Below are 27,782 nucleotides of genomic sequence, written 5' to 3'. Positions count from 1 at the left end.
ACGCCTCGGGCTGTGTGAGGAGCTGGGGGTGGGTCCACCCTCCGCTCCGTCTGGCCCCTCCCCAGCCTGCCCGGGCCCTGGCGCCACAGCGGGGCTGGCGGCCCACGTCTGCACGGGAGCCTGGAGCGGAGGGTGGACCCCAGCCCAGCCCGCACTGCGGGGGTGTGGAACCTCGGTTTCCATGGAGCCTTCCTGAGACTGGCGGGGAGAGTCCTCGCCTGGGAAGGGGGTGGAGCTTAACCCACCCACCACGCGGCCTCCTCCTGGCAGCCTCCTGCCCAGGTGCCCTGGCCGGGAAGAGGGGCAGCTCACACGCCCCCATGTGGTCTGTGGTGCACACGCTGCAAAGCTGGGGTCACTCTCGCCGCCTTGTCCTGAAACCTCAGTGAGCTTGGGGGGTTCCAACCACCCTGAGGGCTGGAGTCAGCAGTTTCTGCAAAGGAAAGCGGGCTGGGGGGCCTTGGGGACATGATTCAGGCCGGGGCCATGCCAAGTGTCAAGGGTGGGACAGGCCAACGTTTCAGCCTAAGGACCATGCCTGGACCTGGTGGGGCACCTCGGGCCCACAGGGGCCTAGGACGGGGGCCAGGAGCATCCAGCTGTCCCCCGTGAGGCGGCCCTTGCTGCTCGGGGGAGGGGCTCCATGCCAGCCTCCTCGGCAGGTGAGCAGGAGACTGTGGCTGGGCGAGCTGGCTGGGCCAGGGGAGGGCACTCCTGTCACCAGTGGGCGATGGCGCCAGCAGCAAGGAAGTCGTACATTCGGCCCCAATGAGCTGTCATTCGGGCCATGGGCACCAGGGAAGCCCCTCCTCTTCCTACAGTCGGGGGCCCGGAAAGGGGTCTGACCAAGCCTGCAGCTAACCTCAGCAATCGCATCGCCTTTTTAGCCGACCCACCGTGTCCTCCATTAGGAAGTGGCCGACAAGATGGGGTAGAACCTGAGCGGCTGAACAGCGGGCTCCTTCTGCAGGGGCTGCAGACGCCGGCATGGAGCGAGTGTCCGCGGCCTCGGCCAAGGCCCCACACCCGGGCTGCTCCGCCCCCCGCGCCCCAGGTAAGCCAGTCCCGGCGCGGGGGTGGCGGCCCGGGCTGCGGAGGGGCGGCTCTGACCGTGTCTCCCCCCAGGGCCAAAGCCCCACGAGGCCGAATGAGCGGCAGCCGCCAGCCTGGGGCCCTCGTTTAAGATGACCCGCACGGACCCGCCGGACCTGCTAGTGTCGACCGTGTACCAGGACATCAAGGTGGCGGCCCCCGGGCCCTCGCCCAGGCGCCCGCCATGTGAGCGCCCCGCGGCCCGGCCCGCTGCGCCCGTGCCTTTCAACAAGCGCCACTGCCGCAGCTTCGACTTCCTGGAGGCGCTGGACGGGGCGGCCATGGAGGGCCTCCCCGAGCCGCCGCCCCCGGAGCTCCCGGCGCCGCGCGCCCGGCCCCGCGACAGCGAACCCCGGCGCCGCGCCCGCTCCAAGAGCGCGCCCCGCGAGCCCCCGGGCCTGGCGCCCGCGCCCGCCTCGCCGCCAGTGCTGCCGCGCCGAGGCCGGGAGGTCCAACGGGCGGCGCGGGCCGAGGGGTCGCCACGCCGGGAGCCCTCGTACCCCGCGCTGCGCGCGCTCGCCAATGAGCTGCACCCCATCAAGCTGCAGCCGCAGCGGGGCGGCCCCGGCCGCATCGCGCCCCTGTGTGCCGCCACCGACCGCTATGCGCCGCCGCCGGAGCCTCCAGCCGCGCCTGCCCCCCACGTCCGCTGCCGCCTGGACATCAAACCCGACGAGGCGGTGCTGCAGCACGCCGCCCGGGGGTCGCGGCCCTGCGGGCCCGCCCAGCCCGCACCCTGGGCCCGCGCTGCGCCGCCTCTCCACGGCCTCACGGTGCCCGGGCCACGCCACCTGGCGCTGTCGCGCACCCCCACGCCCAGCGACTCCTACTGCGTGGACCCCCGTAACGCGCCGTACTGCGACGGGCTCCTGCCGGGGCCGCGGGACCACGCGGAGCGGCGCGGCGCGCCCTTCACCGCCCCGCCGGGCCCCTCCCAGTTCTTCTACACCGAGGAGCCCGAGGGCCACCCCGGCGGCTTCGCGGCCAGCCCGGGCCCCCCCTGTGACAGCTACTTCCCCAGACCCTTCCGGCCCGAGGAGCCCGCGGGGCCCAGCCCACGGGGTGGGGGCAGCTACCTGGCCTGGGAAGCGCGCACCTTCCCCTTCCACGAGCCGCCCATCGGTTCCTACTACGGAGAGGCCCCGCCAGCCTACGTCCCGCCCTGGGGCCCCTGCTATCCGCCCACAGAGACCCAGGCCCAGCCCGCCGCCCGGCCCTGGTACACAGAGAACTGGGGCCGGTACCGAGACCGCGACGCCCTGGCGCGGACGTACCCACACCCACGCGGCAGCCCGGCCTGGGGCGACTGGGGCCCGCGGCCTTACCGAACCCTGCAGGTGGCGCCGCCCCCGGCGCCCGGCCCGCTGCTCGCCTCCTGGCACGGGGGCACCGGCACCAGCCCGCCCCGCCTCGCCACCGACAGCCGCCACTACTCGCGCTCCTGGGACAACATCCTGGCGCCCGGGCCGCGCCGCGAGGACCCCCTGGGCCGCGGCCGCAGCTACGAGAACCTGCTGGGAAGGGAGGCCCGGGAGCCGCGGGGCACCTCCCCGGGAGGCCGGCGCCCGCCCGTCGTCGTCAACCTGTCCACCTCGCCTCGGCGCTACGCGGCGCTGTCGCTGTCGGAGACGTCGCTGTCGGAGAAGGGCCGCGCGGGCGACGGCCTCGGCCGGAGCTGGTACGTCACCCCGGAGATCACCATCACCGACAACGACCTCCGCGCCGCCGAGCGCCCGCCCGCCGGGGGCTGGGAGCTGCCCGGGGGCCGCCGGCGGCCGCCCCCGCCCGCCGCCCCCGACGGCCCCACCTCCGGCCGCCAGCGCAGCCTCGAACAGCTGGACGAGCTCATCACGGACCTGGTGATCGACTCCCGGCCCCTGGCCGGCCAGGCTTCCCGCCCCGCGGCCGACGGCCTGGGCCGCCAGCTCCGCCGCCTGCTGGACTTGCGGCCCGCGGGCTCGGGGGCCCCGGCGACGGCGCCGCGCTCGCCCCCCGCGTCTGCCGGCAGCGCCGAGGACCCCGCGGGTGCGGGGCAGGCGGCGGACGAGTCCCCCGAGCCCAGCGCGGACGAGGACGACCTGATGACCTGCTCCAACGCGCGCTGCGGGCGCACCGAGACCCTGTTCCACGCCTGCCTCTACTTCAAGTCCTGCCACAGCTGCTACACCTACTACTGCTCGCGCCTGTGCCGCCGCGAGGACTGGGACGCGCACAAGGCGCGCTGTGTGTACGGCCGCGTGGGCAGCGTGTGCCGCCACGTGCTGCAGTTCTGCCGCGACAGCGGCCCGGTGCACCGCGCCTTCTCGCGCATCGCCCGCGTGGGCTTCCTGTCGCGCGGCCGCGGCGTGCTCTTCCTGGGCTTCCCGAGTCCCGGCTCCGCGGACAACTTCCTGCGCTTCGGCCTCGAGGGGCTGCTGCTGTCGCCCACCTACCTGTCCCTGCGCGAGCTCGCCACGCACGCGGCGCCACTGGGCGGCTACGCGCGCGAGCTGGCGGCCGCCGGGCGCCTCTACGAGCCGGCCGAGTGCTTCCTGCTCAGCGTGTCGGTGGCCGTGGGCCCCGGCGCCACTCCGCCCGGCGCCCCCGCCAGGCCCGCGCCGCGGAGCCCGGGGCCCACGGTGCGCAAGTTCGCCAAGGTGGCGCTGGCGGCCGGGAGCCCTGCGCGGCCGCCCCCGACGCGGGGGCTGGAGCCCGACATGGAGACGCTGATCCTGACGCCGCCGCCGGGCACGGCGGGCCTGGACCAGGAGGGCGAGGCGGGCCGGCGCGCGCGGGAGGTGGCCTTCATCCACATCCAGCGCGAGCTGCGCCTGCGCGGCGTCTTCCTGCGCCACGAGTTTCCGCGCGTCTACGAGCAGCTCTGCGAGTTCGTGGAGGACAACCGGCGCTTCACGCCCACCACCATCTACCCCACGGACCGGCGGACCGGCCGCCCCTTCATGTGCATGATCATGGCCGCCTCGGAGCCGCGCGCTCTGGACTGGGTGGCCAGCGCCAACCTGCTGGACGACATCATGTGAGGCCCGGCGCCTGGGCCCCACGCGATCCACATGGGCCCCGCCCCGCCCGCCCTCTAGCCCCGCCCAGTCACAGGCCCAGCGCAGCCCACCCAGGGGTGCCCCGAGCCCCCCCAGCCCACTCAGGACCAGCTCTGTCCGTTCAGACCCCGCTCCTGCTTCCAAGTCCCGCTTCAGATTCGCCCAGTCCCCGCCTTACTCACCTGGAGCTCCGCCCGCGGCCCACCCCTTTGTGTCCTCTACAAGCCCCGCCTTTTCCTCCCCGCCTCCTGCGACCCCGTCTCCAGCTCCCCCGTCTCCAGCTCCCCCGTCTCCAGCTCCCCCGTCTCCAGCTCCCCCGTCTCCAGCTCCCCCGTCTCCAGCTCCCCCGTCTCCAGCTCCCCAGCGGGCCTCCCCAGAGGCCGGTCCTTGGCCGCTTGGTGCTCCCCGCTGGGACCGCCCGGCCCTGCCTTCAAGCGGAGGGGTCACTACTGCAGACCCCGCCCCGCAGATCCCGTCTGACCGGCCCCTGTCATCCGCAGGGCCCCCCTGGAACCTCCCCAAGTCTCGTTCGCCGGGTCCTGGAGCCCGAGTAGACCAAAGCCTAGTCCCGCCCCATTTAACACGCCCCCACCCGCCTCCTGTGGTCTGCGGTGCGCCCTGCCCTCGTGGTGCCCAGTCCCGGTGGAGAGGGCGCAGCCAGCACCCCCCCCCCCCCAAGCCCGCACATTTTTTTCAGCGCCACCCGCCTGCCCCCCGCACCACAGGCTGCCCTGGCCTGGGCCCTGCAGGAGTGGCTGGGGCAGGTGGGGGGCAGGCGGCAGTGGAGGGGTGCTGGGCGGTCGGTCTCCCGTCAAGGTGCCAGACACCCAGCCAGAGGGGAGGAGGGCCCGGCAGGGGAAGCAGAGGGTGTGAGTGTGTGTGGGGGGGGGGGGGGGGGGCTGGCCCAGAGCTGAGACCTGGCTGGGCCTGAGTCAGGCTGCCGGCCCACACCCGGCAGGACGGCCCGGCCCACGGCGGGAACCGGGGCGGAGCAGGCTCTCACTTCACGGGGAGGCAGGAAACAGGTGCGCAGGGCGGATGAGCAGGAGGGGCCCCTACCCGCGGGCGTAGGGAGCCTGGAGGACCGGCCTCCCAGTTGGGAGCGGGGCGGGGCGGGGAAAGCCTGGGTGGGAGCAGCTGAGGTCAGGGCAGGGGTCCGCGAGGGGGTGCAGACGTCACCGCACACCCACCCCCTTCCCGCGTGGCCGTGCCTCGAGTTGCAGCTGGAAACGGAGGCTAGCGGCCCGGCCCCGGCCCCGGCCTCCGATCCCCTAGGACTGCATCCTGGCTCCGGCCCGGGCTCCGTGGACCACAAGTGACCAAGAGGGGGGGCCGGGCACCCGCAAGGGCCCTCCTGGAGCTCCCAGAGCCGCACCGGGGCTGCGAGGGGCATCAATACATTGTGAACGTCCCCTGCTCTCGCCCCCGATCGCCCCCCCCCCGCCTCCTTCCCCCACGCGCCTGCGCGCCGCCTCGGCCCCGCGCATGTGCACCGGCCACGCGCCCTCCCGAATCGGACCCCGTGCCACCCGCTCCCAGGCCTCTGCCTCCGGCCGGCGGGACAGGAAGAACCCTGGGCCGGGGTTGGTTCCAGGGGGCGAGCGCTTTCCGAAGTAAAACCACTCGAATGTAACCACTGCTGCCTCGTTCTGCGGGGGAGTGGGCGGGGCGGGGCGGGCGGCCCTCGGACTCGGGGGGCGGGGCGGGGCGGGCGGCCCTCGGACACGGGGCGGGAGGCTGTCAGAGCCGGGGTGCGTCCCTCTGGCCTCAAGGGCCGCCTAACCCCCTCCAAAGGGGCCTGGCACCAGCCCGTGGCCCTGCTAGATAGTCCGCCCCTGGGGTTTTTAATTAATATTTTTATTGATTTCAGAGAGGAAGGGAGAGAGAGGTACAGACAGAAACATCAGTGTTGAGCGAGCATCAGAGATCGGCTGCCTCCCGCACCCCCGGAACCGGGGATGGAGCCGGCAGCCCAGGCCTGTGCCCTGACCAGGAATGGAACCGTGACCCTCTGGTTCCCAGGGCCACGCTCAGCCCCTGAGCCACGCCCGCGGGGTCCACCGCTGGTTGCAACCGCCACCCCCTGGGGTGCCTCGTTCCCCTTTAAGTGGGACCCGCGTGGCCCCAGGGCTGCAAGGAGCTGGGTTGCGATCGGCCGGTCGGGGCTGCGGCCGGGCCCCACGATTGGCTGAGGCTGAGGGCCGGCCCCGCAGGATTGGCCGCGGCCGCGCAGAGCCCGCCTCCCGCACTGCGACGCAGCCCCGCGTGGCGCAGGGTAGGGCGCGGGCCGCAGGGGCGGGCGCGTCCCGGGAACATGGCGGCGCCGGACCTCGCCCAGATCCCCGATGTGGACATCGATCCCGACGGCGTCTTCAAGTACGTGCTGATTCGAGTCCACGCGGCACCGGCGGGGCAGAGCAAGGAGATCGTGCGCGGCTACAAGTGGGCCGAGTACCACGGTGAGGGCGGGGCGGGGCCTCGGCGCTGCGGGCGGGGCCTCGGCGTCGGTGGGCGGGGCCCATCGAGCCGTGGGGCGAGGCCGAGGGCGTCCTGGAAGGGGATCCCGCGCGGGGTCTGGGGTCCTGGGGCCCCGGGGCTGCGGTGGCCCGACCCCTCTCTCCTCTTCCCCGCGCCCCTGCCCAGCCTGGGGGGCCCCTCTCCTGGGAGTCAGCCGCTCAGAGCCGGGGCTCAGACCCCTGGTCCCCGGGGCGCCAGGCTCAGGGCTGCCCTCTCCCCGCAGCTGACATCTACGACAAGGTGTCGGGCGAGATGCAGCAGAAAGGCTATGGCTGTGAGTGCCTGGGCGGCGGGCGGATCTCCCACCAGAGCCAGGACAAGAAGATCCACGTGTACGGCTACTCCATGGTGAGGCCCCGCCTCCCCGCACCCCCTGCGCGCCACTGCGGAGCTCACTGGGGTCCCCTGCGTCCCCGCTTCCCACGGGACCTAGGGCGGGTGGGAGGCCTCTGCTGCCCCTCAACACAGCGGGCTGAGTCCTGTTCCAGCCTCAAGAGCCCTGGGTGGGCCCGGCCCCGGGTGGCTCAGTGGTTGAGCATCGACCTAGGAAGCAGGAGGACACGGTTCCATTCCCAGTCCCCAGAGCGGGGCGTGCAGGAAGCAGCCGATCAATGATTCTCTCTCATCATTGATGTTTCTGTCTCTCCCTCTCCCTTCCTCTCTGAAATCAATAAAAATATATACATACATGCATATAAAGAGAGGCCCGGCTGGGCTGTCCCTGAGGCCTCAGTATCGGGGTGACACCCAGAGGCCCCCCCTCTCCCCTCACCAGGACAGCAGTGGAAGCGCAGGGGCACCTGGAATAGCCTGGGCTTCAGGCGAGATCTGTTCACCGTGGTGGCCACCTTCCCCCCGGAGGGCTGCTGGGGTGGTTGGGGAATGATGGCATTCGGCTCTGCCCTGGGGCCCCTGCCCTGCTCTGGCTCCGGGGTGTCACTGCTAACTGGACCCCCAGAGCCAGGACACGGGCTGTAAGAGGTGCCTTCTTTCTTCAGGGGTACGGCCGTGCCCAGCACTCCATCTCCACCGAGAAGATCAAAGCCAGGTACCCGGACTACGAAGTTACCTGGGCAGACGATGGCTACTGAGCCCACCTGAGGGGCTGGCTGCCCCCCCGGCGCGTGCCCCCTGCCCAGGCCTTGGAGATGGACGCCAGCCTGGCCCCAGGACCCGGGTTTACCTCACCCACTGGAATAAAGAGCACTGACCCAGCTGGGCCCGGACGCCGTGTGCCTTGACTTCTCTGCTGCCGGGGGCCCTGACTGGAGTGGGCGGGTGGCAGCGAGTCAGAGGCAGCCCTGGGGCAGCGGGTCCCCTCCGGCTGCCCCTGCCCGGCTCCCCCTCCGGGGCCCAGGGAGTGGCAGGGCACACTCAGCTCTTTGGAGTCTGATAAGCCCCCCCCAGCTCTGTCCCCCTTTATGGCCTAATTGCTCCTCCTCGTGGCTGTCCCCAAGGACATCGGGGATGAGGCCCCCCAGCCGTTGCGAAAGGAGCTGGGGCCTGGGTTGGGAGTGCCCGAGCCAGCCACCGTCCTGCAGCTGATCTCAGTCCTGTGTGCCCTGCCAACCCAGGTCACGTGTGAAAGTGGCGTGTGACTCCTTGCTCCCAAGATCAGGCCCCCAGCTGAGGTGAACAGGCAGAGCGCCCGACATGGCGCTGGGAGCCCCTCCCAGAACCCCTCCTCTCCCCAGTGCGGGGCTGTGGGGGGCCGCCGGGCACAGGGAGGGCAGCGCCAGGCCCGCTGAGGCACAGCTGCCCTGGGGCTCACGACCCTTGGGCGCACCTTCCGTGAGCTCACGTGGCCGCCAGGCAGGTGCAGTGCCACCACCTGTGCAGGGGAGGCAGGCGGTCCCCGAGGTCAGAGAGTCCCGTTGCAGGCTGAGCTCGGCCCCCAGCCCTGTGCTGGCGAGTGGGGGGCAGAGGGTATCCACTGTCTGTGCCAAGAGCACCAGGGCCCCCGGTGCCCAGCCACGCTGCTCAGGACAGTTACCACGAATAACTGGTTAGCGCCGGGCCGGCGGGCTCAGGGGCTGAGCGTCAACCTATGAGCCAGGAGGTCACGGTTCGATTCCTGGTCAGGGCACATGCCAGGTCGCAGGCTCCATCCCCAGTGGGGCATGCAGGAGGCAGCCGACCCATGATTCTCTCATCGTGGATGGTTCTCTGACTCCCTCTCCCTTCCTCTCTGAGATCAATAAAAACACATTAAAGTAAGTGATTATTTAGGAATGAGCAAGGGAACAGGCACCACAGGCCGAGTGATGGCGATGGAGATGGTCGCGGTCCCGGCTCCCGGCCCTCCCAGGGCTCACAGGTGTTGGCGCCGGGCCGGCTGACCTCGCTGCCAGGCTGGGGCAGAGTCCTGGAGAAGTGGTCGCAGCCCGTGCTGCCCGGAGCCACCTCCAGAGGGGCCTCCACCAGGCAGGGCTGAGCGGCGGTTGGTGTGACGGGCAGGGCCAGACCTTCGGTCCGGAGTTGCTGGACAAGGGGGGGCTGACGTGCCCAGGGGCCCCTCTCCTGGACCCTTTTACGACCGGAGGTTTGCCCTCATCGGCCAGGGTGGGGCTGGCCAAGGGGCCCCCTCCAGTTAGAGCGGAGTCAGCAGTGGGGCCGAGGGGATAACTGAGCACACGGCCCCCAGTCCGCTTCCCTCGGCCTGGCCATGCCGCTGCCCAGCCGCCTCCTTCCTGCCCTGGTCCTGCTCCTGGGTGAGTCCTCGGGCTCGGCTCCTGAAGCAGAGCTGGCTGGGGACTCGGGGGCCAGGCCCTGGGTGGGGCCCAGAGGGAGCCCTTGGGTCCTGGGGATTGCCCCGCTGGGCAGGGGGCAAGCCTTGTGCTCCCCCAGGCCCAGTCTCCGCCCAGGCCCCAAGGTGAGAGGCCCTGGCGGCAGAACCCTGCTCCTGGACGCCTGGAACCTGAGCGGGTCTGGGTCACCACTGACACACCCGCTTGGGGGTACCCTCCCTCCCGGGCTTCCACTTCCCTCCCCAGGGGGTGTTCCACATGGGGGGCCCTTGGTCCCCTGCAGCCAGCCTCTCAGGCCAGCTGTGCTCAGCTCGGCTTTGGCGGGAGCCCCCAGCCACAGACACAGCCCCTCCCCCTGACCTCCTGGCCCGGAACCCAGAGCAGGACAACCCACAGCTGGGCTGCCCAGGTCTGAGGGTCCTGGGACCTGGGACCGTCCCAGGCATACAGGATGGGGTCACCTGCTAGACGCCTGCCTGTCTCTGCTGGCAGCAGGGTCCCCAGGTGGGGCCTGGGTCCCCAACCACTGCCGGGCCCCCCAGGATGCCGTGTGCAACTTCGTGTGCGACTGCGGGGACTGCTCCGACGAGACGCAGTGCGGTGAGCAGGTCGGCGGGCGGACGCGGGGCAGGGCTGGCCAGCCCCGAGGGCCGCCCCCCTGACCCCCGCCCCTGCTGTCCCAGGTTACAACGGGGCCTCGCCCGCCCGGAGCGCCCCCTTCGCCTGCAGCTTCGAGCAGGACTCGTGTGGCTGGCGAGACATCAGCACCTCAGGCTACCGCTGGCTCCGAGACCGGGCAGGGGCCGCGCTGGGGGGCCCCGGGCCGCGCGCAGACCACACTCTCGGCACTGACCTCGGTGAGCCCTCGCGGGTGGGTGCCCAGGCCCCCCCTTCCTTGGTCCCTGCCCGTCTTCAAACCTCTCTGCCGTCCAGGCTGGTACGTGGCTGTTGGCACTCATCGCGGGAAAGAGCCGTCCGTGGCAGCCCTGCGCTCCCCCGTCCTGCGTGAGGCGGCCCCCACCTGTGAGCTGCGGCTCTGGTACCAGGCGGCCTCCGCAGGTGTGTGCCCAGCCCCGGGCTGGGCGGGGTGCCCAGAGAGGGGAGACAGGAAAAGACAGCCGCTGCGGCAGGAAATGGAAGGGCGGCTGGGCCGGTGAGGCTCAGGGGTTGAGCATCGACCTATGAACCAGGAGGTCGCAGTGTGATTGGATCAGGGCACATGCCCAGGTTGCAGGCTCGAACCCCAGTGCGGGGCGTGCAGGAGGCGGTGATCACTGAATCTGTCTGCCTCTCCCTTCCTCTCTGAAATCCATAAAAAATATATTTAAAAAAGAGAAGAAGAAAGAAAATGGAAGGGTGCCGCAGGGAAGGGGCAGGAGGCCAGGGGCAGGGCACAGCCCGCCGGCTGGGAGGCCCGAGCTCAGCTGCCTGTGACCCCGTGACAGACGTGGCTGAGCTGCGGTTGGAGCTGACGCATGGCACAGAGACGCTGGCCCTGTGGCAGAGCTCAGGGCCCTGGGGCGCGGGCTGGCAGGAGCTGGTGGTGGCCCCCGGCCGCATCCGGGGTGACTTCTGGGTGAGCTGGGGGCAGTTTGAATGGTGGGGGCAGCAGGTGGGTCTGAGCCCTGACTGAGGCCCTGAGGACCCTCTTCTCTTCAGGTGACCTTCTCTGCCACCCGCAACGCCACCCACAGGGGGGCTGTGGCCTTGGACGACGTGACCTTCTGGGGCTGTGGGCTGCCCAGTAAGTCCCCAGGCCGTGGGCCCACGCCGGGGGCCGGGGTAGTGGGGCCCCACCTGGTCACTCCCAGCTCCGAAAGTCTGGGGCCTCTCCCCCAGCTGCCCCGCCCCCAGGGTTTGGGGCCTGGTGATGGTTATCCTCCCCCACCCCAGCCCCCCAGGCCGGCTGCCGGCTGGGGCATCACCGCTGCCGGAACCAGGCCTGCGTGGAGCCCCACCAGGTGTGCGATGGGGAGGACAACTGTGGGGACAGCTCAGACGAGGACACGCCCAGATGCCGTGAGCGGGGTTCCCATTCAGAGGATGCGGGGGGCAGGGGGGGGCGGGGGGGACCGAACCTCTGCTCGTCCTCCTGGGGGTGGCGGATGGAGATGGAGCCGCATGGCCTGAGGCAGCTGCACCACTGGGGAGGCCCAGGGCAGGGGAGGCCCTGCTCAGGGGCCTGAGCCCTTCGCCCCAGGCCGCCACATACCCACCGACTTCGAGACGGGCCTGGGCCTGTGGCACCGCTCGGAGGGCTGGACCCGGAACCACAGCGCCAGTGTCCCCGAGCGCCCCGCCTGGCCGCGCCGAGACCACAGCCGGAACAGCCCACAGGGTGAGGCCACTGGGGACCCTCGGCCCAGCCTGGCCCCCCAGGCCGCAGGCACCGGGCCCCCAGGCCGCAGCCCACTCCACTCTCTCCCCAGGCTATTTCCTGGTGTCTGTGGCCGAGCCCCGCGCCCCTGCTCTCCTCTACAGCCCCGAGCTCCAAGCCTCAGGTCCCCACAACTGCTCGGTGGGTGAGGCAGGCGGGGACGCGGGCTGCCTGACCGGGCGCTGGTCTGGAGCCGCTCCCTGACCGTCCTCGTCCCCTCCAGCTCGTCCTCTATCTCTACCTGCACGGGTCCCAGACCGGCCGCCTCCGGCTGTACCTGCAGGCTCAGGGCCCCCACGCCCCCCGGGACCCCGTCCTCCTGCGCAGCCGCCACGGGGAGCTGGGGGACGCCTGGGTCCGAGACCGAGTGGACATCCAGAGCGAGCACCCCTTCCGGGTGAGGCGAGGGGGGGAGGGAAGGGGGGGAAGCGGGCGGGCAGCCCTCCAGGCAGTGTGGTTTGTGTGCAGGCTGCAGGATGGGAAGGCAGGGGGCTCTCCGAAGGCCCCCCTAAAGGGCCGTGGGGGTGGCTTTGGGGCGATGGACATGGTGTGGGATGGTGGGAGAGGGCTCAGTGAGCAGGCCCCGGGCAGCACACAGACACCGGTGCCCCCTGAGCCTGCTGTGCCTGCAGATCCTCCTGGCCGGGCAGACAGGGACTGGGGGTGTCGTGGGCCTGGACGACCTCATCCTTTCTGACGGCTGCACACCAGCCCCGGGTGAGCCTGCTGAGCCCCTCCTCCCGCCTCCCCTCCCTGGCAGGCAGGCACAGCCCCCACGCCCCTGACCCCATCCTGTCTGCTCTACCCCACAGAGGCATCCCGCTCCCCCTCTGGGCTCTGGCCCCTGGTCCCCAGGCCTCAGCCCGTTGGTCGGCAGCCCCAGGGGCCCTGTGAGCCGGGACACCTCCACTGTGGGGACCTGTGTGTGCCCCCGGAGCAGCTGTGTGACTTCCAGCCGCAGTGCGAGGGGGGCGAGGATGAGCAGGAGTGCGGTGAGCCGCGGGGGCGGGGCTCCCTCCTCGGCCCTCCCCAGGCCAGGGGGCGCGGCCCAGGGCCACTCAGCACCCGCTGTTGCAGGCACCACAGACTTTGAGACCCCCACGGCCGGGGGCTGGGAGGACGCCAGCGTGGGGCGGCTGCAGTGGGGGCGCCTCCCGGCCGAGGAGAGCAGGGGCCCCGGCACGGATGCCAGCGGGGCTGCAGCTGGTGAGGCCCCCCCCCAGGGCAGCCTGGAGCCTCTGCCTGCGAACTGTACCCCACAGGGTCCCCTGCTCTGCCTCTTCCGCTGGGGGGTCCAGAGCTGGGGGTCCCTGGAAGGAGTCGTTCTAAGGCCCCCACTCTCCCTTAGGGCACTTCCTGTCCCTGCAGAGGGCCTGGGGACAGCGGACGGCAGCGGCCAGGGCCCTCACACCCCCCCTGGGCCCCTCAGGCCCCCACTGTGTGCTCCACATGGCTTACTTTCTTCAGAGCCACCCCCAAGGTACTGCTCACCTGCCTTCCCTGGGGCCCTCTGCCCAGCCCTGGGGGGCGGAGCTGGGAGCTGGGCCCTGCAGGAGGGTGGCCTGCAGGAGGTAGGGGTGCCCTGCAGGATTGGAGAGGCCCCTGCAGGAGGGGGGCGGGCAGCTGACCCCTGGTCCCCCCTTGGCCAGGCTTCTTGGCGCTGTTGGTGGTGGAGGGCGGTGCCCGGGAGCTGGTGTGGGAGGCCCAGAGCAGCAGCAGCGCCTGGAAGGGGGACACAGTCCTCCTGGGGCAACGCCGCCGGCCTTTCCAGGTGGGGGAGCAGCCAGGTGGGGGGGGCAGCCAGGTGAGGGGGCAGCCAGGTGAGGGGGCAGCCAGGTGGGGGGGCAGCCAGGTTGGGGTGGGCAGCCAGGTGGGAGGCAGCCAGGTGGGGGGGGGCAGCCAGGTGGGGGGGGCAGCCAGGTAGGGGGACAGCCAGCTGAGGGGGCAGCCAGGTGGGGGAGCAGCCAGGTGTGGGGGGGCAGCCAGGTGGGGGAGCAGCCAGGTGAGGGGGCAGCCAGCTGAGGGGGCAGCCAGGTGGGGGGGGCAGCCAGCTGAGGGGGCAGCCAGGTGGGGGAGCAGCCAGGTTGGGGGGCAGCCAGGTGGGGGGGCAGCCAGGTGGGGGGGCAGCCAGGTTGGGGGGGCAGCCAGGTGGGGGGGGCAGCCAGGTAGGGGGGCAGCCAGGTGAGGGGGCAGCCAGCTGAGGGGGCAGCCAGGTGGGGAAGCAGCCAGGTGGGGGGGGGGCAGCCAGGTGGGGGGGGGGCAGCCAGGTGGGGGGGCCCAGAGCTGCCTGGACCTAACAGCCCTCCCTCGTGCCCCCATGAAGCTGGAGTTTGTCGGCCTCGTGGACTGGGAAGGCCCTGGCCAGCAGGGCGCCGGGGTGGACAGCGTGACTCTGAAGGACTGCAGCCCCGCCCTGGCCACCAAGGCAGACACAGGTCACCCCCACCCCCCGCTCCTCCACCCAGACCACCTCAGGGGCCCGAGACCCACCCCGAGAGCACGCCTCCCAGCTTCTCGGGTCTCAGGAGGGAAACGGGGGTGCCGGGGGGTGCTGAACCCCCCGCCCCCACAGAGGTCTCCTGTAACTTTGAGCGGCACACGTGTGGCTGGCACACGGGCCACCTCACCGACGCCCACTGGCACCGGGTGGAGAGCCATGGGCCTGGGTACGACCACACCACAGGCAAAGGTAGGTGGGAGCACCCAGGTAGGTGGGGGCAGTGCCCAGGCCTGGGAGTGGCTCGAGGCCTGCGCTGGAGGGCAGCCTCTTGGAGTCGGTGCGCTCAGCCGGGTCCCGCTCCCCCGCCTGCAGGCTACTTCATGCTCCTGGACCCCACGGACCCGCCGGCCCGGGGCCCTGGTGCCCACCTGCTCACCCAGCCCCAGACGCCAGCAGCCCCTCAGGAGTGCCTGTCCTTCTGGTACCACCTCCACGGGCCCCAGATCGGTGAGTGCCCGGCGCTGGGCAGGGCTTGAGGCTCAGGTGGCCCAGGTTCTGGAGGAGCTAGGAAGCTGGCAGGGGGGGGGGGGGGGGGCGTGTCCTCTCTCAGTGCCACTCGCCCTGCAGGGACGCTGCGCCTGGTGATGAGGCAGGACGGGAAGGAGGACACGCACCTGTGGTCAAGGTCTGGCACCCACGGCAACCGCTGGCACGAGGCCTGGGCCACTCTCCACCACCAGCCGGACGCGGGCGCCCAGTACCAGGTGAGGTCAGCTCCTGGGGCGAGGGCAGGGCAAGGCCCAGCGCTGACACCCTCCGCCCCCAGCTGCTGTTCGAGGGCCTGCGGGACGGGTTCCACGGTTCCATGGCGCTGGACGACATGGCCCTGCGGCCCGGGCCCTGCTGGGCCCCCAAGCGCTGCTCCTTTGAGGACTCGGCCTGCGGCTTCTCCACGGGGGATCACTGGACGCGCCAGGCCAACGCCACGGGCCACGCCGCCTGGGGCCCCCAGGCTGACCACACTACAGAGACAGCTCATGGTGCCGGCCTGGGCTGGGAGAGGACCGAGGGTGAGGCGGAGGGCGGTTGGGGTCAGGGTGGGCGGGGCAGCAGGCTCAAGCTGGCATCCTCACCCAGGGCACTACATGATCGTGGATACGAGCCCACGGGCCCTGCCCAGTGGCCACGTGGCCTTCCTGACCTCAGAGGAGCACCAGCCCCTGGCCCAACCCGCCTGCCTGACCTTTTGGTACCACCTGAGCCTCCGAAACCCAGGTGCGGTGGTCCGCGCCCACCAGCCCTGTGTCAGGCCGCCTGGCAGGCCACTGCTTTGGGCTCTGAGGGCATTGTCCCTCTGCTGACCGGGCCGGCGCTGGGGGGCAGGTACCCTGCAGGTGCGCGTGGAGGCAGAGCGGCACCAGGTGCTGACCATCAGCGAGCATGGAGGGCCGGCCTGGCGCCTGGGCAGAGTGGCCGTGCAGGCCCAGCGGGCCTGGAGGGTGAGCGCCCGGGGCGGGTCCTTCCTGTCCGAGGGCCGTCCGGCCAGGCGTGGCACTGCCTCACTCTGTGCCTGCCCAGGTGGTGTTCGAGGCCGTGGCCGCTGGCGTGGAGCACTCCTACATCGCGCTGGATGACCTGCTGCTCCAGGACGGGCCCTGCCCGCCGCCAGGTGGGCGCCCAGCGGCCTGGCCATGGGACCTGCCACGACGCATGGGTGGGACCAGCTCTGTGCCAAGCATCCTCAGCAGTGGTGGTGCCCCAGGGATCGGGGCGGGGCAGTACCACTCAGTGCCCGGGTCCCTTGCAGCTTCCTGTGACTTTGAGACGGGCCTGTGTGGCTGGAGCCACCTGTCCTGGCCCGGCCTGGGAGGGTACAGCTGGGACTGGAGCAGTGGATCCACACCCTCCCGGTACCCCCAGCCCCTCGTGGACCACACCATGGGCACCGACGCAGGTGGGTCTGAGTCAGGGAGGAGGCCCCAGAGCCACACACACCCAAGGGCACCCGCCCACCCCTGCCAGGGCCAGCAGCCCAGCTCAGCTGGGCTCCCTCAGGGTCAGAGGCCTCTGGTCAGGGGTTGGCTCCATCGATCACTGGGGCACCCCTCCCTCTCTCGTCCCCAGGCCACTTTGCTCTCTTCGAAACAGGCGTGCTGGGTCCGGGGGGCCGGGCAGCCTGGCTGCGCAGCCAGCCCCTGCCCCCCACCCAGGCCTCCTGCCTCCGCTTCTGGTACCACATGGGCTTCCCTGAGCACTTCTGTGAGTAGGCTGGTCAGCGGGCGGGGCGGTGGGGGGGCGGAGCCTGGGGCTGGCCTAAACCACCCTGGCTCTGCTCTCAGACAAGGGCGAGCTGAGGGTGCTCCTGAGCAGTGCACGGGGCCAGCTGAACGTGTGGGGCGCGGGCGGGCGCCTGCGGCACCAGTGGCTGGAAGGCCAGGTGGAGGTGGCCAGTGCTGAGGAGTTCCAGGTGAGTCCTGGAACTCCGAGTCGGGGCCTGGGGGACTCAGGCGGGGACCCTGCCTCCGGGGGCCCACACGGCTTCTCTTCCTGGTCAGATCGTGTTTGAGGCCACTCTGGGCGGCCAGCCAGCCCTGGGGCCCATTGCCCTGGACGACGTCGAGTATCTGGCCGGGCAGCGCTGCCAGCGGCCTGTGCCCAGCCAGGGTAAGCCCTGCCCAGGCTGGCCAGCCCTGCTCCGGGTCTGGGATCAGCGGCTCAGCAGCTCTCGGCCCCTGTGGCTGCCTGAGGCCAGGAGAGCCACCAAGGCTGGCCTTCACTGTCCCCCATCTGCCTGCTGTCCCCTCCCCTCCCCGGGCCCCTGACCGTGCGCTGCTCCAGGCTGAGGCTGGGCCCGGGAGGTGCCAGACAGGCCAGGGACTGCAGCCGCCGCTCCTGAGCACTCGCTGGGTGCTGGTGCTTCACCCCCAAGTGGGGTCCAGCCTGGGGCCATGATGCCTGCCTGTCCCCCGTCTCAAGCAGTGACCCCAGGAACCCGAGGGGAGCAGGGTCGGTGTCCCAGGCACAGTGCTTGGCTTGGGAGTGGGGTTGTCAGGGAGGACTGAGGCCCCAGGGCTCCCTTGCCCCGCGGCCCACAGGGGACTCGGCGGGGGCCACGGTGCCAGCCGCGGTCGGCGGTGCCCTGCTCGTGCTCCTGGTGCTGCTTGGACTCATGGGGTGGCAATGGCTGCGGAAGGGGGGCTGCCCCTCCAGGGACAGGACTGCGGCTGCAGCCCCCGGCTTTGACAACGTTCTCTTCAACGCGGTAGGGCCCCGGGTGGGACAACACAGCTGCTCCCCTGGCCTCTGGGCCCACAGGACGATAGGGGAGGGTGGGGCCTGGTGCCAACAGGCCAGCCAACACCCACTAACTGTCACAGCCCCTCGGGCACCACCACACCCCCACAGGCGGGTGGGGGAGCCGCTGTGCCCTCCTCTTGGCTGGACCCTGGAGAGCAGGCAGTGGGGCAGGAACCCCTCGACCCACCCAACTGGTGCTGCCCACCTGCCACCAGCCGTCACCAGGCTCCTCCCCCTTTCTAGGATCAAGTCACCCTGCCAGCGTCCGTCACCACCGGCCCCTAGGCCCAGAGGACCCACTCCCCACAAGAGCTCCCCATCCTGTCGCCCTGGCCCCGGACGTGCCGAGCCCCCATCCCTCACCCTGCATCCTGCCACCACCCACACGTCTGGGTGAAGTCCTCACCCCAACAATAAACACTCCGGCCCGTGAGGGCAGCCCCTCTCGCCGGCCAGCCTGTGCATCTTGCTCTGAAGGGTCCCCGTGTCCACCACCCGTGCCACGCCCGAGCGGTCCCCAGACAACACAGCTGTTCCCCTGGCCTCTGGGCCCACAGGACGATAGGGAAGGGTGTGGCCAGGGACTCGGGCCAGGGGAGGGTGGGGCCTGGTGCCAACAGGCCAGCCAACACCCACTAACATTCACAGCCCCTCGGGCACCACCACAGCCCCACATGAAAACAACCCCCTCCCACCCCCTGGGCCAAGAGGGAGCAGAGGTGCAGTGGGCGGGGCCCGGTGGGACAGATGCTCACACCGGCAGGAAGGGCAGCGAATGTTTATTAGTTTATTAGCGTCTCTAGCAGCCAGACGGGCGTCTTCCCTCTGCGGACTGGACTGGCCCTGCCCCGCACCGCCGTGAGGCCCCCTCCGCCCCCCTGGGAGCCACGCCCACGTGGCCGACACCTGGGGAGAGGGTGGTGGGTCTGCACCTTGCTGAGGATGGGGGTAGGGAGGAAACACAACAGGAGAAGCTAACACTTTGCAAGGCTTTGTTTACAGCAGGTTGGGTGGGGTCCCAGGCAGGCTGACACCCGTGTTCCGCTCGGCGCGTGAGGCCACGCTGGCACTGGGGGTCCCGGGGAACCGCCAGACACGATCAGCCGGAACGCACTGACCTCGAGGCTTTGTGCTCATTTCGCCCTGGGCCCCTTCTCAATCGGCTTCCCAATGTCCTTCCCCCGGAGTTTGAGGCCTGAAGGAGCATCGGACCCAATGACCTCGCAGCTCCCACCGGGGAACTTCAGAGGAGAGAGCAGCCCCCCGCTTCCCACCATGTCCCCAAGGGGGCAGCAGCCACCCTCTGGCCATGAGCACTCGCTCCCAGCCCGACAGCCAGGAGACAGGGAGTGGGAGGGAGGGAGAGGGACCGGGGACGGCAGCCCCACTCCGGGCTGGGCTCTCGGAGCTGCTGGCACCTCGACCCAGAGCAGACACCCCTTCCCTCCCCAGGACGGAGCTCCGTGCCCGGGCTTCAGGCTGACACCCCAGGGGACGTGTGGAGAACCTGAGAACGGGCAGGGCAGGAGCCACGAGGACCCCAGACTTGGGCTGGGGGTGGGGCCGGTGGGGAAATGTGCCGGGGAGGAAACCACCCAGCTCACTCAGGGGAACTTTCCTAAAGCCAGGCTTCCTGCGCCCCACCTGACCCACCCCCCCAAGGGGCAGCCCTGGCGCCTGGTCACCCCACAAGCCGGAGGACACTCACCGATGGCTCTCTCGATTTTGCCCAGAACCTGGTTGTTAGGAATGGCCCGTCCGCTCTCGTAGTCCGCGATGACCTGTGGCTTTTCGTTGATTTTCTAAAGAGAAAATGTGTTTTGTACACGTCAGTTTGGTAAGAAAACGCTGCAGAACTAGGTAGGACACACGTGGATGGGCTGGGCTCCACCTTCCGCGACAGCGAGGGGCCGAGGGCCTTAGTGGGGCCGCTCCCAGATGCCCTTGGTCACTCGAGAGAGAAAGGTCCCGGGGCCTCCTGTGGCTTCCCCAGAGGCCTGCGGGGGCCAGGGCCAGCTGCAGCCCCCTAAGTCCCCGGTGGGCAGAGCCCCCGCCCAACCACAGCCTGGAGGAGGGGCCGCCACTCACGGTCGCCAGGTCCTTCTGCGTCAGCCCCTTGCTCTGCCGGCCCTGCTGGATGACCTTGCCCACCTCCAGGGTCACCCGGTCGTGGTGCAGCTCCTCCGTCTCCCGGTCCAGCTTGGCTGTGTTCTTGGTGATTGAGTGCTGCTTGTTCTGACCAGCAGCCCCTGAGCGGTGGGAACCGAGAGAGAGAGAGAGAGAGAGAGAGAGAGAGAGAGAGAGAGAGAGAGAGGTTTGCACCAACATGAGGGAAAGGTGTTTCAGGACACGAACCACGCACGACGGCAGGGGCGCCCGCGCAGCTGCGCGCCCAGGTGACATGGGAAGCCAGGCCGTCCAATCATGGCAACTGCACAGGCTTCAGAGCAGATTCCAGAACTTTCTCCCAGCGGTGGGAGTGGACAGCACAGCCTCCCGACCTCTGCCACCCACAGCTGCTCGGGTGAGAGTCCAGACGCCCCCAGCCCGCAGCGGCTTCGGCTGCCAGCGGGCATCCTGACCCCCGGGGCACTGCGCACATCTGCAGAGATGGCCCGCCCCACGCCCTCGCTGAGCGCGGACGCATTGGTACCTACATTTCTTGGAAGTCTCCACATCTTCTCCTCGTCTCTGGGCTGCTAGGATGGCCTAGAAAATCAGGAAATGACTTTTGGTCAAAATTAACTTTGGAGCCGTGGCTGGGCAGCTCAGCTGGTTACAGCTTTGTCCTGATACTCAAAGGTTGTGGGTTCGATCCCCAGGCAGAGCACACACAAGAGCCAACCAATGAATGCATAGGTGGGTGGGACAAATCTCTAAAGTCAACTTCTAAAATATTAGCTTTCACCTTGGCTGGTTTTGCTCAGTGGTTACAGCTGAAGGGTTGTGGGTTCGACTCCAGTCAAGAGCACCTAATCTGGTTGCGGGCTCCAATGAGGGAGGCAGCCAATCGACATCTGTCTCTTCCCTTCCCTTCCCCCCTCTAAAAGTCAGCGGGAAAAACGCCTTCAGGTGCGGACTGACAAACACCAAACACAACCGGCTCTGGCAGCGCCAGCTCAGCTGCTGTGAGCCGGGCACCACCGGGCTCTTCCACGGGCGGACATCGGCGCCGGCTTTTTGTTTGTTTAGGTTTTTATTGACCCTGAGCGAGAGGGCGAGGGGAAAGAAACATGGACGTGACAGCGAGTGAAGCAATCTATCGCCCACACCCCACCGGGGGTCCAGCCTGCCACCGGCCATGCACCCGACCGGCAGTCAAACGGCACCGGGGCATGCTGGGCTTTGAACCCCAGCTCGTCAGCAAAATCCCCTTCAACCAAGTCTCCTGGCGCCTCTCCCTCAGCTGCTCCCAAGGCCGTTCCTTCCCGCAGCTGAGACCGGCTCCCAGTTTCCGCCTAGAAGTCCACGCTGCAAACTGGCGGCGGCTCCCCCCCAAAGAAGGCTGTTTGGTCTGGCCTTCCTCGGGGCACCCACCCCAAGCACCACCAACGGGAGCACCCCTACCCCGACCCCGGATCTGTGGCCCCCAACAGTAGCATAACCCTCGTGCTAACACTTCAAAGTGGCTGCGGGCGCTCTTAAGTGGGTGGGTTTACAGGCGCTTTCTGGCGCTGTGCTTGTGACTGCTGCTGTGGCCCTTAGTTTCCTTTGAAAAAGAAGAAAAAGCGCATTTGGTTTTGACTGCGCAGCCAGCGGGGGGCAGGACAAGGAGTCCTGGCCCAGGCCCCGCCCCGCCCGGACAGCTAGCCAGGCCGGGAACCCGCTGCCTCCCAGCCGCCCTCAGGGCTCATCTGCACGTGCAGGCGGGGGGGGGGGGCAGGGGCACCTGCACGGTGAGTCCCCAGGCAGCGTGCAGGGTGCTGGGTGGGTGACATGGGCAGCCTCGGACTGAGCAGACTCGGGGGGTGGGGTGGGTGGGGGGGAGGAGGGCGGGGCGGGGCGCTCCAATCCCGCCCCTGTCCCATCCCACCGTCCCCGCCCCCTAGCCATGCCCCACCCCGTTTCCACCCCAAGCCCCCCCCCAACCCGGACCCAGTCCTCGGCCCTCCGCCTCATCTTCGCTGTCCCTGTCCACACCCACCAGTCCAAAGGCCTCCGGACCTTGCCCGGCGTCAACCCCAGGCCTGTATCACTGGCCCGAAAACCCCACCCTCACGCGCCCATCCAGGCAAGGCCCTGTCCAGGCCCCGTGGTCCTCCTCATTCCAGCCCCTCTATCTCCCTGCCCCCCCACTTCCTGCCCCCCCCCGTTCCTGCCCCTCCACCTCCCTGCCCCCCCGTTCTGCCCCTCCACCTCCCTGCCCCCCCGTTCCTGCCCCTCCACCTCCCTGCCCGCCCCGTTCCTGCCCCTCCACCTCCCTGCCCTCCCGTTCTGCCCCTCCACCTCCCTGCCCCCCCCCGTTCCTGCCCCTTCACCTCCCTGCCCCCCCCCGTTCCTGCCCCTCCACCTCCCTGCCCTCCCGTTCTGCCCCTCCACCTCCCTGCCCCTCCACCTCCCTGCCCCCCCGTTCCCGCCCCTCCACCTCCCTGCCCCCCCCGTTCCTGCCCCTCCACCTCCCTGCCCCCCCGTTCTGCCCCTCCACCCCCCCCCCGTCCCAGCCCCTTGGTCCCGTCCCAGCCCCCACCCGCTATCGCGGACCGTCCTCCAGTCCTGCCTTCTGCCTCTGTCCTCATCCTGGCGCCCCCAAGTCCGCGCGGACCGTCCCTGACGGGCCATCTCCCGTGCCCCGTCCCCCGCCCCTTCCCTACCCGAGCCCCTGACGGCGGCCCCCGACCCCGCGTCAGCCCCGCATCGGTCCGCCCGGTCCGCCGGCCGCTCCCGGCCCTGAGGCCGCGCGGGGCCTCACCTGCTTGGACTTGGCCTGCGCGGCCGTGGGGCCCTTCTTGCGCAGCACCGTCACCGTGTCCCAGTCGCTCTCGGCCATGGCGGCGGGCGGGTCAGCGGTCCTCACGGCGGCTCGGCGGCAGCTGCTCGAGACCCTGCGGCGCGACGTCGCCTCTTCGCTAGCCCGCTTCCGGCGCCGTCCGCGGCCCCGCCCCCGCCTCCCATTGGTCGGAATCCCGGATGGGCGGGCACTTCCTGCGGCTCGGGACCAATCTGAGCCCGGCTCATCTGCAGAACTGCGGGGGCGGTGCGCGACGTGGGGGTGGTGACGTCAGGGCGCGGAGGGGGCCGGAGTGAGCGCAAGGGGGCGCGGAGGGGGCGGGGAGGGGGCCGGAGTGAGCGCAGGGGGGCGCGAGGGGGGCGCGGTCCGGGAAGCGCAGGGCGCAGGAGTGAGCGCAGGGGGGCGCGGAGGAGACGACGGCAGGGCCGAGTGTGCACAGGGGGCGCGGAGGGGGCGGGGAGGGGGCGCGGAGGGGAGTTGTCTGGTGCAGAGGGGCGGGAGTGGCCGCAGGGAGGCGGGGAAAGGGGCGCGGAGGCGTGGGTTGCGGTGTGTGCGCCAGGCCGCGGTAGTGAGGAGAGGGAACTCGTGTAGAGGAGGGGGCGCGGGTGAGGGGACGGGAGCCGGGGCCGCGGGAGGAAGAAGGGCGTGGCGGGGGCGATGCGCAGGGAGAGACGAGGGGGCGCGCGCGAGGGGCGGCCACATTTCGGGAGAGGAGGGGCCTGGGAAGGAGGGGTGATGAGCGGAGGGAGGACTCGGCCTTCGGGCAAACTAGGGGGGCTGGCAGCTCCCCGGGTCGCACCTTTGGGGATGGGCATGGGTCAGCCCAGCCCGGCTCTGGCCCAGTGCAGGCAGGAGGTTCGGGTGTCCGCCCACAAACTGGCCTGGGAAATGGATACGCATCCGTTTTTCTGTTGCTGGACTTAGTTTCTGCCTCAGGCTTCCCTCTGCCAGCCTGCATGCAAGTCCAAGCTGTATTTTCCTGGAAGTGTGCTCACGTGATGCAGAGGCGTTGGACATACGCAATTTGGGGTAGGACTCTCTTTGAGATAAAAAACGGAAAAGTATAAAACCAAACTGAGAAAAATAAATATTTTTGTATAATATTTTGTAAAATGTATGTATATATTTTACAACAATGCTGTAATACCTTACAGTTATTAGTTTTTTTAATTTTTTATTTTCATTGATTTCAGAGAGGGAGAGAGAGAGAAACATCAATGATGAGAGGCAGTCATCGATCAACTGCCTCCTGCACGCCCCCTACTGGGAATCGAGCCCGCAGCCCCGGCATGTGCCCTAGACGGGAATCAAACCTGGGACCCTTCAGTCCGAAGGCCAACACTCTATCCACGGAGTCAAACCGGCGAGGGCTATTTTACGACAGTTTTGTATAAGAGGACAAGTTATACATTAAAAAAAAAACAAAACTGACAAGTGCCACAAATATCACAAAATTTAGAAAAATGACCTTTGTGTGGATTAACACATGCGTTTCTAGTGGTTTTGCTTAGGTTTTTGGCTGTGTTCTGTTTGAACGCGCACAGCATGACTGCAGATTGTGTTGTGGAAAGAACAGACGGGCGGTTCAAACGTCTCTAGCGTGTCTGGTCACACTGGCATCTGATTGTTAGTGGTGACCGTGACCGTGGTTTGGGTGGCACTCGGGGCTTTGCACGAAGCGCTCACGGTAGCATTCCTACAGGTAGGTGTTTGCTGCACAAATATAGGAGTTCCGACAAGGGCAACCCCACCCAAAAGGAAAAACAGCACAAGGAGTATCAAACCCTAAATCCTGCCTTACGGCCTACTTTCCTCAGAGGCGACGGACTTCATCTGCCCGGGGGTGGGGAGAACTGAGTCCACTCACCATTTTGCGTGACCGGAAGAATTTTGCAGTGAGCAGGTGCGCAGTTCTAGCCTCAGCCGGCAGATGGCGCGCGCGGACCCGCCGCTGTGCCGGGATGAGAAGGAGCCCAGGATGAGGCCCCAAAGGTCGCTGCCCTCTGGGGCCCACATCTGGGGAAGGACACAGGCACACAAACCGGTTCTAGTCACCTGGGGCGCGTGGCGGGGACCCACTCAACAACAGACCACCTGGAGCGAGACGCTGAGGCCTGCCAGGCACCTGGGGGCGCGGGGAGCTGGTCCAGGTGCGGGCCTGGCTGGTGCAAAGGCCCTTTGGCCAGGCCCCATGCAGCAGAGGTGGGGACAGCCTGGGAAGCTTCAGTTCTGCGTGGGAGGTTGTTGCCTGGCCTTTGGCCCTGGGTGTGGGGTGGCCTTTGTGTTCTGAGGTGGCCTGACGGGAGGTGGGGGTTAAACGGGTTGGGAATCCTGGCGGAGCTTGTCTGTGGGTGAGGGGACGTGGGGCGGTCTCTGCTTTCTTCTTGGTACTGTTGCGTTTTCCCGAGCTTCCCGAGTGCCCTCTGTGCTGCACACAGACGTGGTCTGAACAGGTGATGCCATCCGTGGTTTCAAAAAGCGTGGGATGGTGAGCCGGGAACACGTGCCCGACTTCTATTACTGCGTGTCCTTCCCAGTGCACAGAGGGTGCACATGGGCGTGGAGCTGTCCCTCCCAGCTCTGTGCGCCCTGGCTCTCCTGCTGGGCTCCTGTCCAGCGGCCGGCCTGGGCGGACCCTCCCACCCGGGCCTCTCGTCCTCCTCCCTGCAGGCCTGGGTGACCTCCTGGTCCCAGAGCACGGGTGCTGGTGGGGTGGCCTGGCCCACCCTGTGTCTTCTCCTTCCCTCAGGGGATGTCTCAGGGGAGGGGTGGCCTGCCTGTGCACTCTCGGGGGAGGCGGGAGGGGGAGCCCCTGCTGGCTGGCCTGGGTGCAGGGGAATTCTGGGGCAGAGCTGGCGGGCCCGGCCCTCAGATGACGGCTGAGCCAGAGTGAAACCGGCTTCTTTCAGAAGCTGCTGCCTGGGGTTGACCTTAAAATGTCTGAAAAATGAGCAGAGCGGGGGAGCTTTTAGGCAGAGAAGTGGGTTGTATTTAGTGAGGTGGCCCCGCCTACGGAGGCTCTGGGGACAGCCGGAGGGGCACATGCAGGGTGTCCCATGTCCAGGTCCTGAGTGGGACCCAGATCACCCTTCCTGTCTCCTGTGCAAGCTGGTGTCTGTCCTCCCAGAGGCCTGAGTGAGTCAAGGATGTGAGGTGAGCACCTTACGAGCCATACCTGTCAGGGCACAGATGCCAGGTGAGAAAGAAAAACCAAGGAGGCAGGTGGGCTCCAGAGGCAGCAGGGGGCGTGGGCTGCTGGCCGCCAGGCAGCCCCCCTCCCGCCTTGGTCTGCTCACCGGTGGGCAGGAGAGGCCCCAGCAGCCGTGTCCACACGGCCTGGACCCGGGTCTGCAGCCAGGCCCACGCCTTCCTCTGGGGGCACTGAGGCTAGGACAGCTGCTCTAGGCCCGAACCCGCCCTGCCACTTGCTGACCTGAGACCCCAGCCCTGGCCCCTCCCAGGTGCCTCCTGGCTCCTCCCTGCTGTGGCTGCGGGCTGAGTTTCGCTTTCTTTTTGGCAGGAAGGAACCTGACTGGGAATCCCCTGAGCTGCAGAGTGAGTCACCCCTTTCCGGCTTGCCAGGTTGGGGGTGTCACCCCTTCAGAGCTGGCGGGCGGGGGTGGGGCGGCACTTCCAGGTCAGGGCCCTGCCACCCACACTCCCTCTCCCTGGGTTCTGGACTCGGCTCACCGGGCAGGCCTGTCATCGGAGTCAGACTAAAGTAAACATACATGAAAATAAATAAATAAAATAAACACATCTGCACGTGCGTGACGATCCTGTGGACGCAGCCGTGTTTACGATACGCAGAAGCGCTTCCGTGCTAGGAGCGCCCGCAGGTCCTCCGGGGTCGTTTCAGGGGCGTCCGCAGGCAGCTGGCTGCCTTCCCGGGAGCGAGGCCTTGCTCAGGAGAAACCTCTGGGCGTGGGCAGGGCCAGGCGGCTCCCGTCAGCCCTCTGGCCCTCGGCCTGACCCCCGCCCGGGAGGAGTGACCCTCCCGGAATCACTGCAGAGGCCGGCGGAGTTTCCTGATTTTGCAGCGGAACCTCTTCTCTGCAACAAGAACCGTTTCCTGCAGGGGCTTCACAGCGAAAGGGGAGACGTTCCTCCGCCTGAGCGCACGCAAGGCCACGAGCTGGCGGCGGGAGGTTTCCAGGGCTCCCGTGGCCAGCCCAGCCTTGAGCTCACGGAACACGCATCAGAGGCAGGGCGGCCGGGCTGCTATCTCCCAGGGAAATTCCGACCGCAAACCCAGTCATGACTTACACAGCGTGAGGCAAGCACTTCCACGCTGAGTGGACTGTTCACATGACGTCACTTCAGAGCCTGCCTGCTCCTCCGCTGGTTCCTCCTTCGGCAGTGGCTTCAGATGAGTCCCCCGGAGCGGAGGCGCTGGGGGTGCTGTGTGGCCCGGGCAAAGGACTCTTACCTCGCGGGGTCTCCATGTTCTTTTTTTTTTTTTCTTTTTTTAAAAAAATATATTTATTGATTTTTTACAGAGAGGAAGGGAGAGGGATAGAGAGCTAGAAACATCGATGAGAGAGAAACATCGACCAGCTGCCTCTTGCACACCCCCCACTGGAGATGTGCCCGCAACCAATGTACATGCCCTTGACCGGAATCGAACCTGGGACCTTTCAGTCCGCAGACCGACGCTCTATCCACCGAGCCAAACCGGTTTCAGCATCTCCATGTTCTTTTCCGCAAAATGAAGAAGGCACTTCCCTTCTTCGGACGCTGGTACGAGACGAGATGCTGTTCGCCAGATGGTTAGCGATGCCCGTGCGGAGAAACATACTGGCCACAGGTCAACACGCCCAGCGCGGCTCCTTTTTTCCTGGCCAAGACCACTGCCTTGTTTCCAGATGTTTCCATTTGCGCGTTCCACATTTCCGTGTGTCTGGAGGCCATAGTTTGTGCATTTTGGGCTTATTGGTGGTAAAATTCATATAAAACTCGCTATTAAACCACACAATTCAGTGTTGTTTGTACATTCGTAAGGTCGGGCAACCATCACCACTATTTAGCTCCAGAACACGAACCTACCCGAGCGGAGACCTCGTCGCCTGCAGACCCTTTAGGGGAGCGGAGCCTTTTCGTGCTTTTTCTTACAAACATAACTCACGCGGGGCCCTGCGCTGAGCCGGGCGTTGGGGAGGCGAAGGCGCCGCCACGGTGCCCTCGGCCTGAGCCTGACCCTTCATGGACACCGCCAGGTTCTCGGGAGGTGAGAGCAGCGAAAGCCTTGCTGCGGGACTCCGGTCCTCCCGTCCTCTCGGGGTGCACGGAGCTCCACGGACACAGCTGCCAGGGCGCCCGGCAGGCT

At 68.5% G+C, this 27,782-nt stretch overlaps 4 protein-coding genes and 2 long non-coding RNA genes across 6 annotated transcripts; 4 read left to right on the top strand and 2 right to left on the bottom strand.

Moving 5' to 3' along the window:
- The first annotated feature begins 1,184 nt into the window (after nucleotides 1-1,184).
- AJM1 (apical junction component 1 homolog) lies at nucleotides 1,185-4,112 on the top strand. Its single transcript, XM_028139165.2, has one exon. The coding sequence runs from the start codon at nucleotides 1,185-1,187 to the stop codon at nucleotides 4,110-4,112; it is 2,928 nt and encodes a 975-aa protein (XP_027994966.2).
- A 1,891-nt stretch (nucleotides 4,113-6,003) lies between these two features.
- PHPT1 (phosphohistidine phosphatase 1) lies at nucleotides 6,004-7,873 on the top strand. Its single transcript, XM_008152446.3, has 3 exons — nucleotides 6,004-6,589; nucleotides 6,871-6,995; nucleotides 7,646-7,873. Exons 1-3 carry the CDS (start codon nucleotides 6,445-6,447, stop codon nucleotides 7,736-7,738), a joined length of 363 nt encoding a protein of 120 aa, XP_008150668.1. The 5' UTR covers nucleotides 6,004-6,444; the 3' UTR covers nucleotides 7,739-7,873.
- A 1,439-nt stretch (nucleotides 7,874-9,312) lies between these two features.
- On the top strand, nucleotides 9,313-17,793 carry MAMDC4 (MAM domain containing 4). Its single transcript, XM_054726764.1, has 27 exons — nucleotides 9,313-9,358; nucleotides 9,887-9,994; nucleotides 10,078-10,251; nucleotides 10,328-10,453; nucleotides 10,840-10,970; nucleotides 11,054-11,138; nucleotides 11,288-11,413; nucleotides 11,595-11,732; nucleotides 11,824-11,912; nucleotides 11,995-12,168; nucleotides 12,404-12,488; nucleotides 12,584-12,763; nucleotides 12,849-12,977; nucleotides 13,120-13,251; nucleotides 14,344-14,460; nucleotides 14,584-14,718; nucleotides 14,839-14,975; nucleotides 15,038-15,251; nucleotides 15,349-15,486; nucleotides 15,595-15,710; nucleotides 15,790-15,880; nucleotides 16,019-16,165; nucleotides 16,336-16,470; nucleotides 16,551-16,678; nucleotides 16,767-16,875; nucleotides 17,307-17,473; nucleotides 17,752-17,793. The coding sequence occupies exons 1-27, from the start codon at nucleotides 9,313-9,315 to the stop codon at nucleotides 17,791-17,793; spliced, it is 3,399 nt and encodes a 1,132-aa protein (XP_054582739.1).
- A 477-nt stretch (nucleotides 17,794-18,270) lies between these two features.
- EDF1 (endothelial differentiation related factor 1) lies at nucleotides 18,271-22,602 on the bottom strand. The gene is made up of 5 exons (XM_054726787.1): nucleotides 22,418-22,602; nucleotides 20,166-20,217; nucleotides 19,597-19,757; nucleotides 19,217-19,310; nucleotides 18,271-18,703 (listed from the first exon to the last, which is right to left on the bottom strand). Exons 1-5 carry the CDS (start codon nucleotides 22,493-22,495, stop codon nucleotides 18,642-18,644), a joined length of 447 nt encoding a protein of 148 aa, XP_054582762.1. The 5' UTR covers nucleotides 22,496-22,602; the 3' UTR covers nucleotides 18,271-18,641.
- Nucleotides 22,603-23,181: 579 nt separating this feature from the next.
- Nucleotides 23,182-23,939, top strand: LOC129151570 (uncharacterized). Its single transcript, XR_008558224.1, has 2 exons — nucleotides 23,182-23,485; nucleotides 23,650-23,939. It is a non-coding gene; the product is annotated as an uncharacterized LOC129151570 (long non-coding RNA).
- A 3,143-nt stretch (nucleotides 23,940-27,082) lies between these two features.
- Nucleotides 27,083-27,769, bottom strand: LOC129151571 (uncharacterized). The gene is made up of 2 exons (XR_008558225.1): nucleotides 27,503-27,769; nucleotides 27,083-27,356 (listed from the first exon to the last, which is right to left on the bottom strand). It is a non-coding gene; the product is annotated as an uncharacterized LOC129151571 (long non-coding RNA).
- Between the last annotated feature and the right edge of the window lie 13 nt (nucleotides 27,770-27,782).

Source organism: Eptesicus fuscus, chromosome 15 (genome assembly GCF_027574615.1).
Source record: "Eptesicus fuscus isolate TK198812 chromosome 15, DD_ASM_mEF_20220401, whole genome shotgun sequence".
In the NCBI taxonomy this organism is placed as follows: Eukaryota; Metazoa; Chordata; class Mammalia; order Chiroptera; family Vespertilionidae; genus Eptesicus; species Eptesicus fuscus.
This window is presented reverse-complemented; position numbering and strand designations above follow the sequence as displayed.

Coding starts and splice junctions, on each gene's coding strand:
- AJM1 (XM_028139165.2), top strand. CDS start 1,185: ATGACCCGCACGGACCCGCCGGACCTGCTAGTGTCGACCGTGTACCAG.
- PHPT1 (XM_008152446.3), top strand. CDS start 6,445: ATGGCGGCGCCGGACCTCGCCCAGATCCCCGATGTGGACATCGATCCC. Junction 6,590..6,870: donor CAAGTGGGCCGAGTACCACG/GTGAGGGCGGGG, acceptor CTCTCCCCGCAG/CTGACATCTACGACAAGGTG. Junction 6,996..7,645: donor ACGTGTACGGCTACTCCATG/GTGAGGCCCCGC, acceptor TTCTTTCTTCAG/GGGTACGGCCGTGCCCAGCA.
- MAMDC4 (XM_054726764.1), top strand. CDS start 9,313: ATGCCGCTGCCCAGCCGCCTCCTTCCTGCCCTGGTCCTGCTCCTGG. Junction 11,414..11,594: donor CGAGGACACGCCCAGATGCC/GTGAGCGGGGTT, acceptor CCTTCGCCCCAG/GCCGCCACATACCCACCGAC. Junction 14,461..14,583: donor CGACCACACCACAGGCAAAG/GTAGGTGGGAGC, acceptor CCCCGCCTGCAG/GCTACTTCATGCTCCTGGAC.
- EDF1 (XM_054726787.1), bottom strand. CDS start 22,495: ATGGCCGAGAGCGACTGGGACACGGTGACGGTGCTGCGCAAGAAGGGC. Junction 20,218..22,417: donor CGCAGGCCAAGTCCAAGCAG/GTGAGGCCCCGC, acceptor CTGATTTTCTAG/GCCATCCTAGCAGCCCAGAG. Junction 19,311..19,596: donor CGCAGAAGGACCTGGCGACC/GTGAGTGGCGGC, acceptor TTTTCTCTTTAG/AAAATCAACGAAAAGCCACA.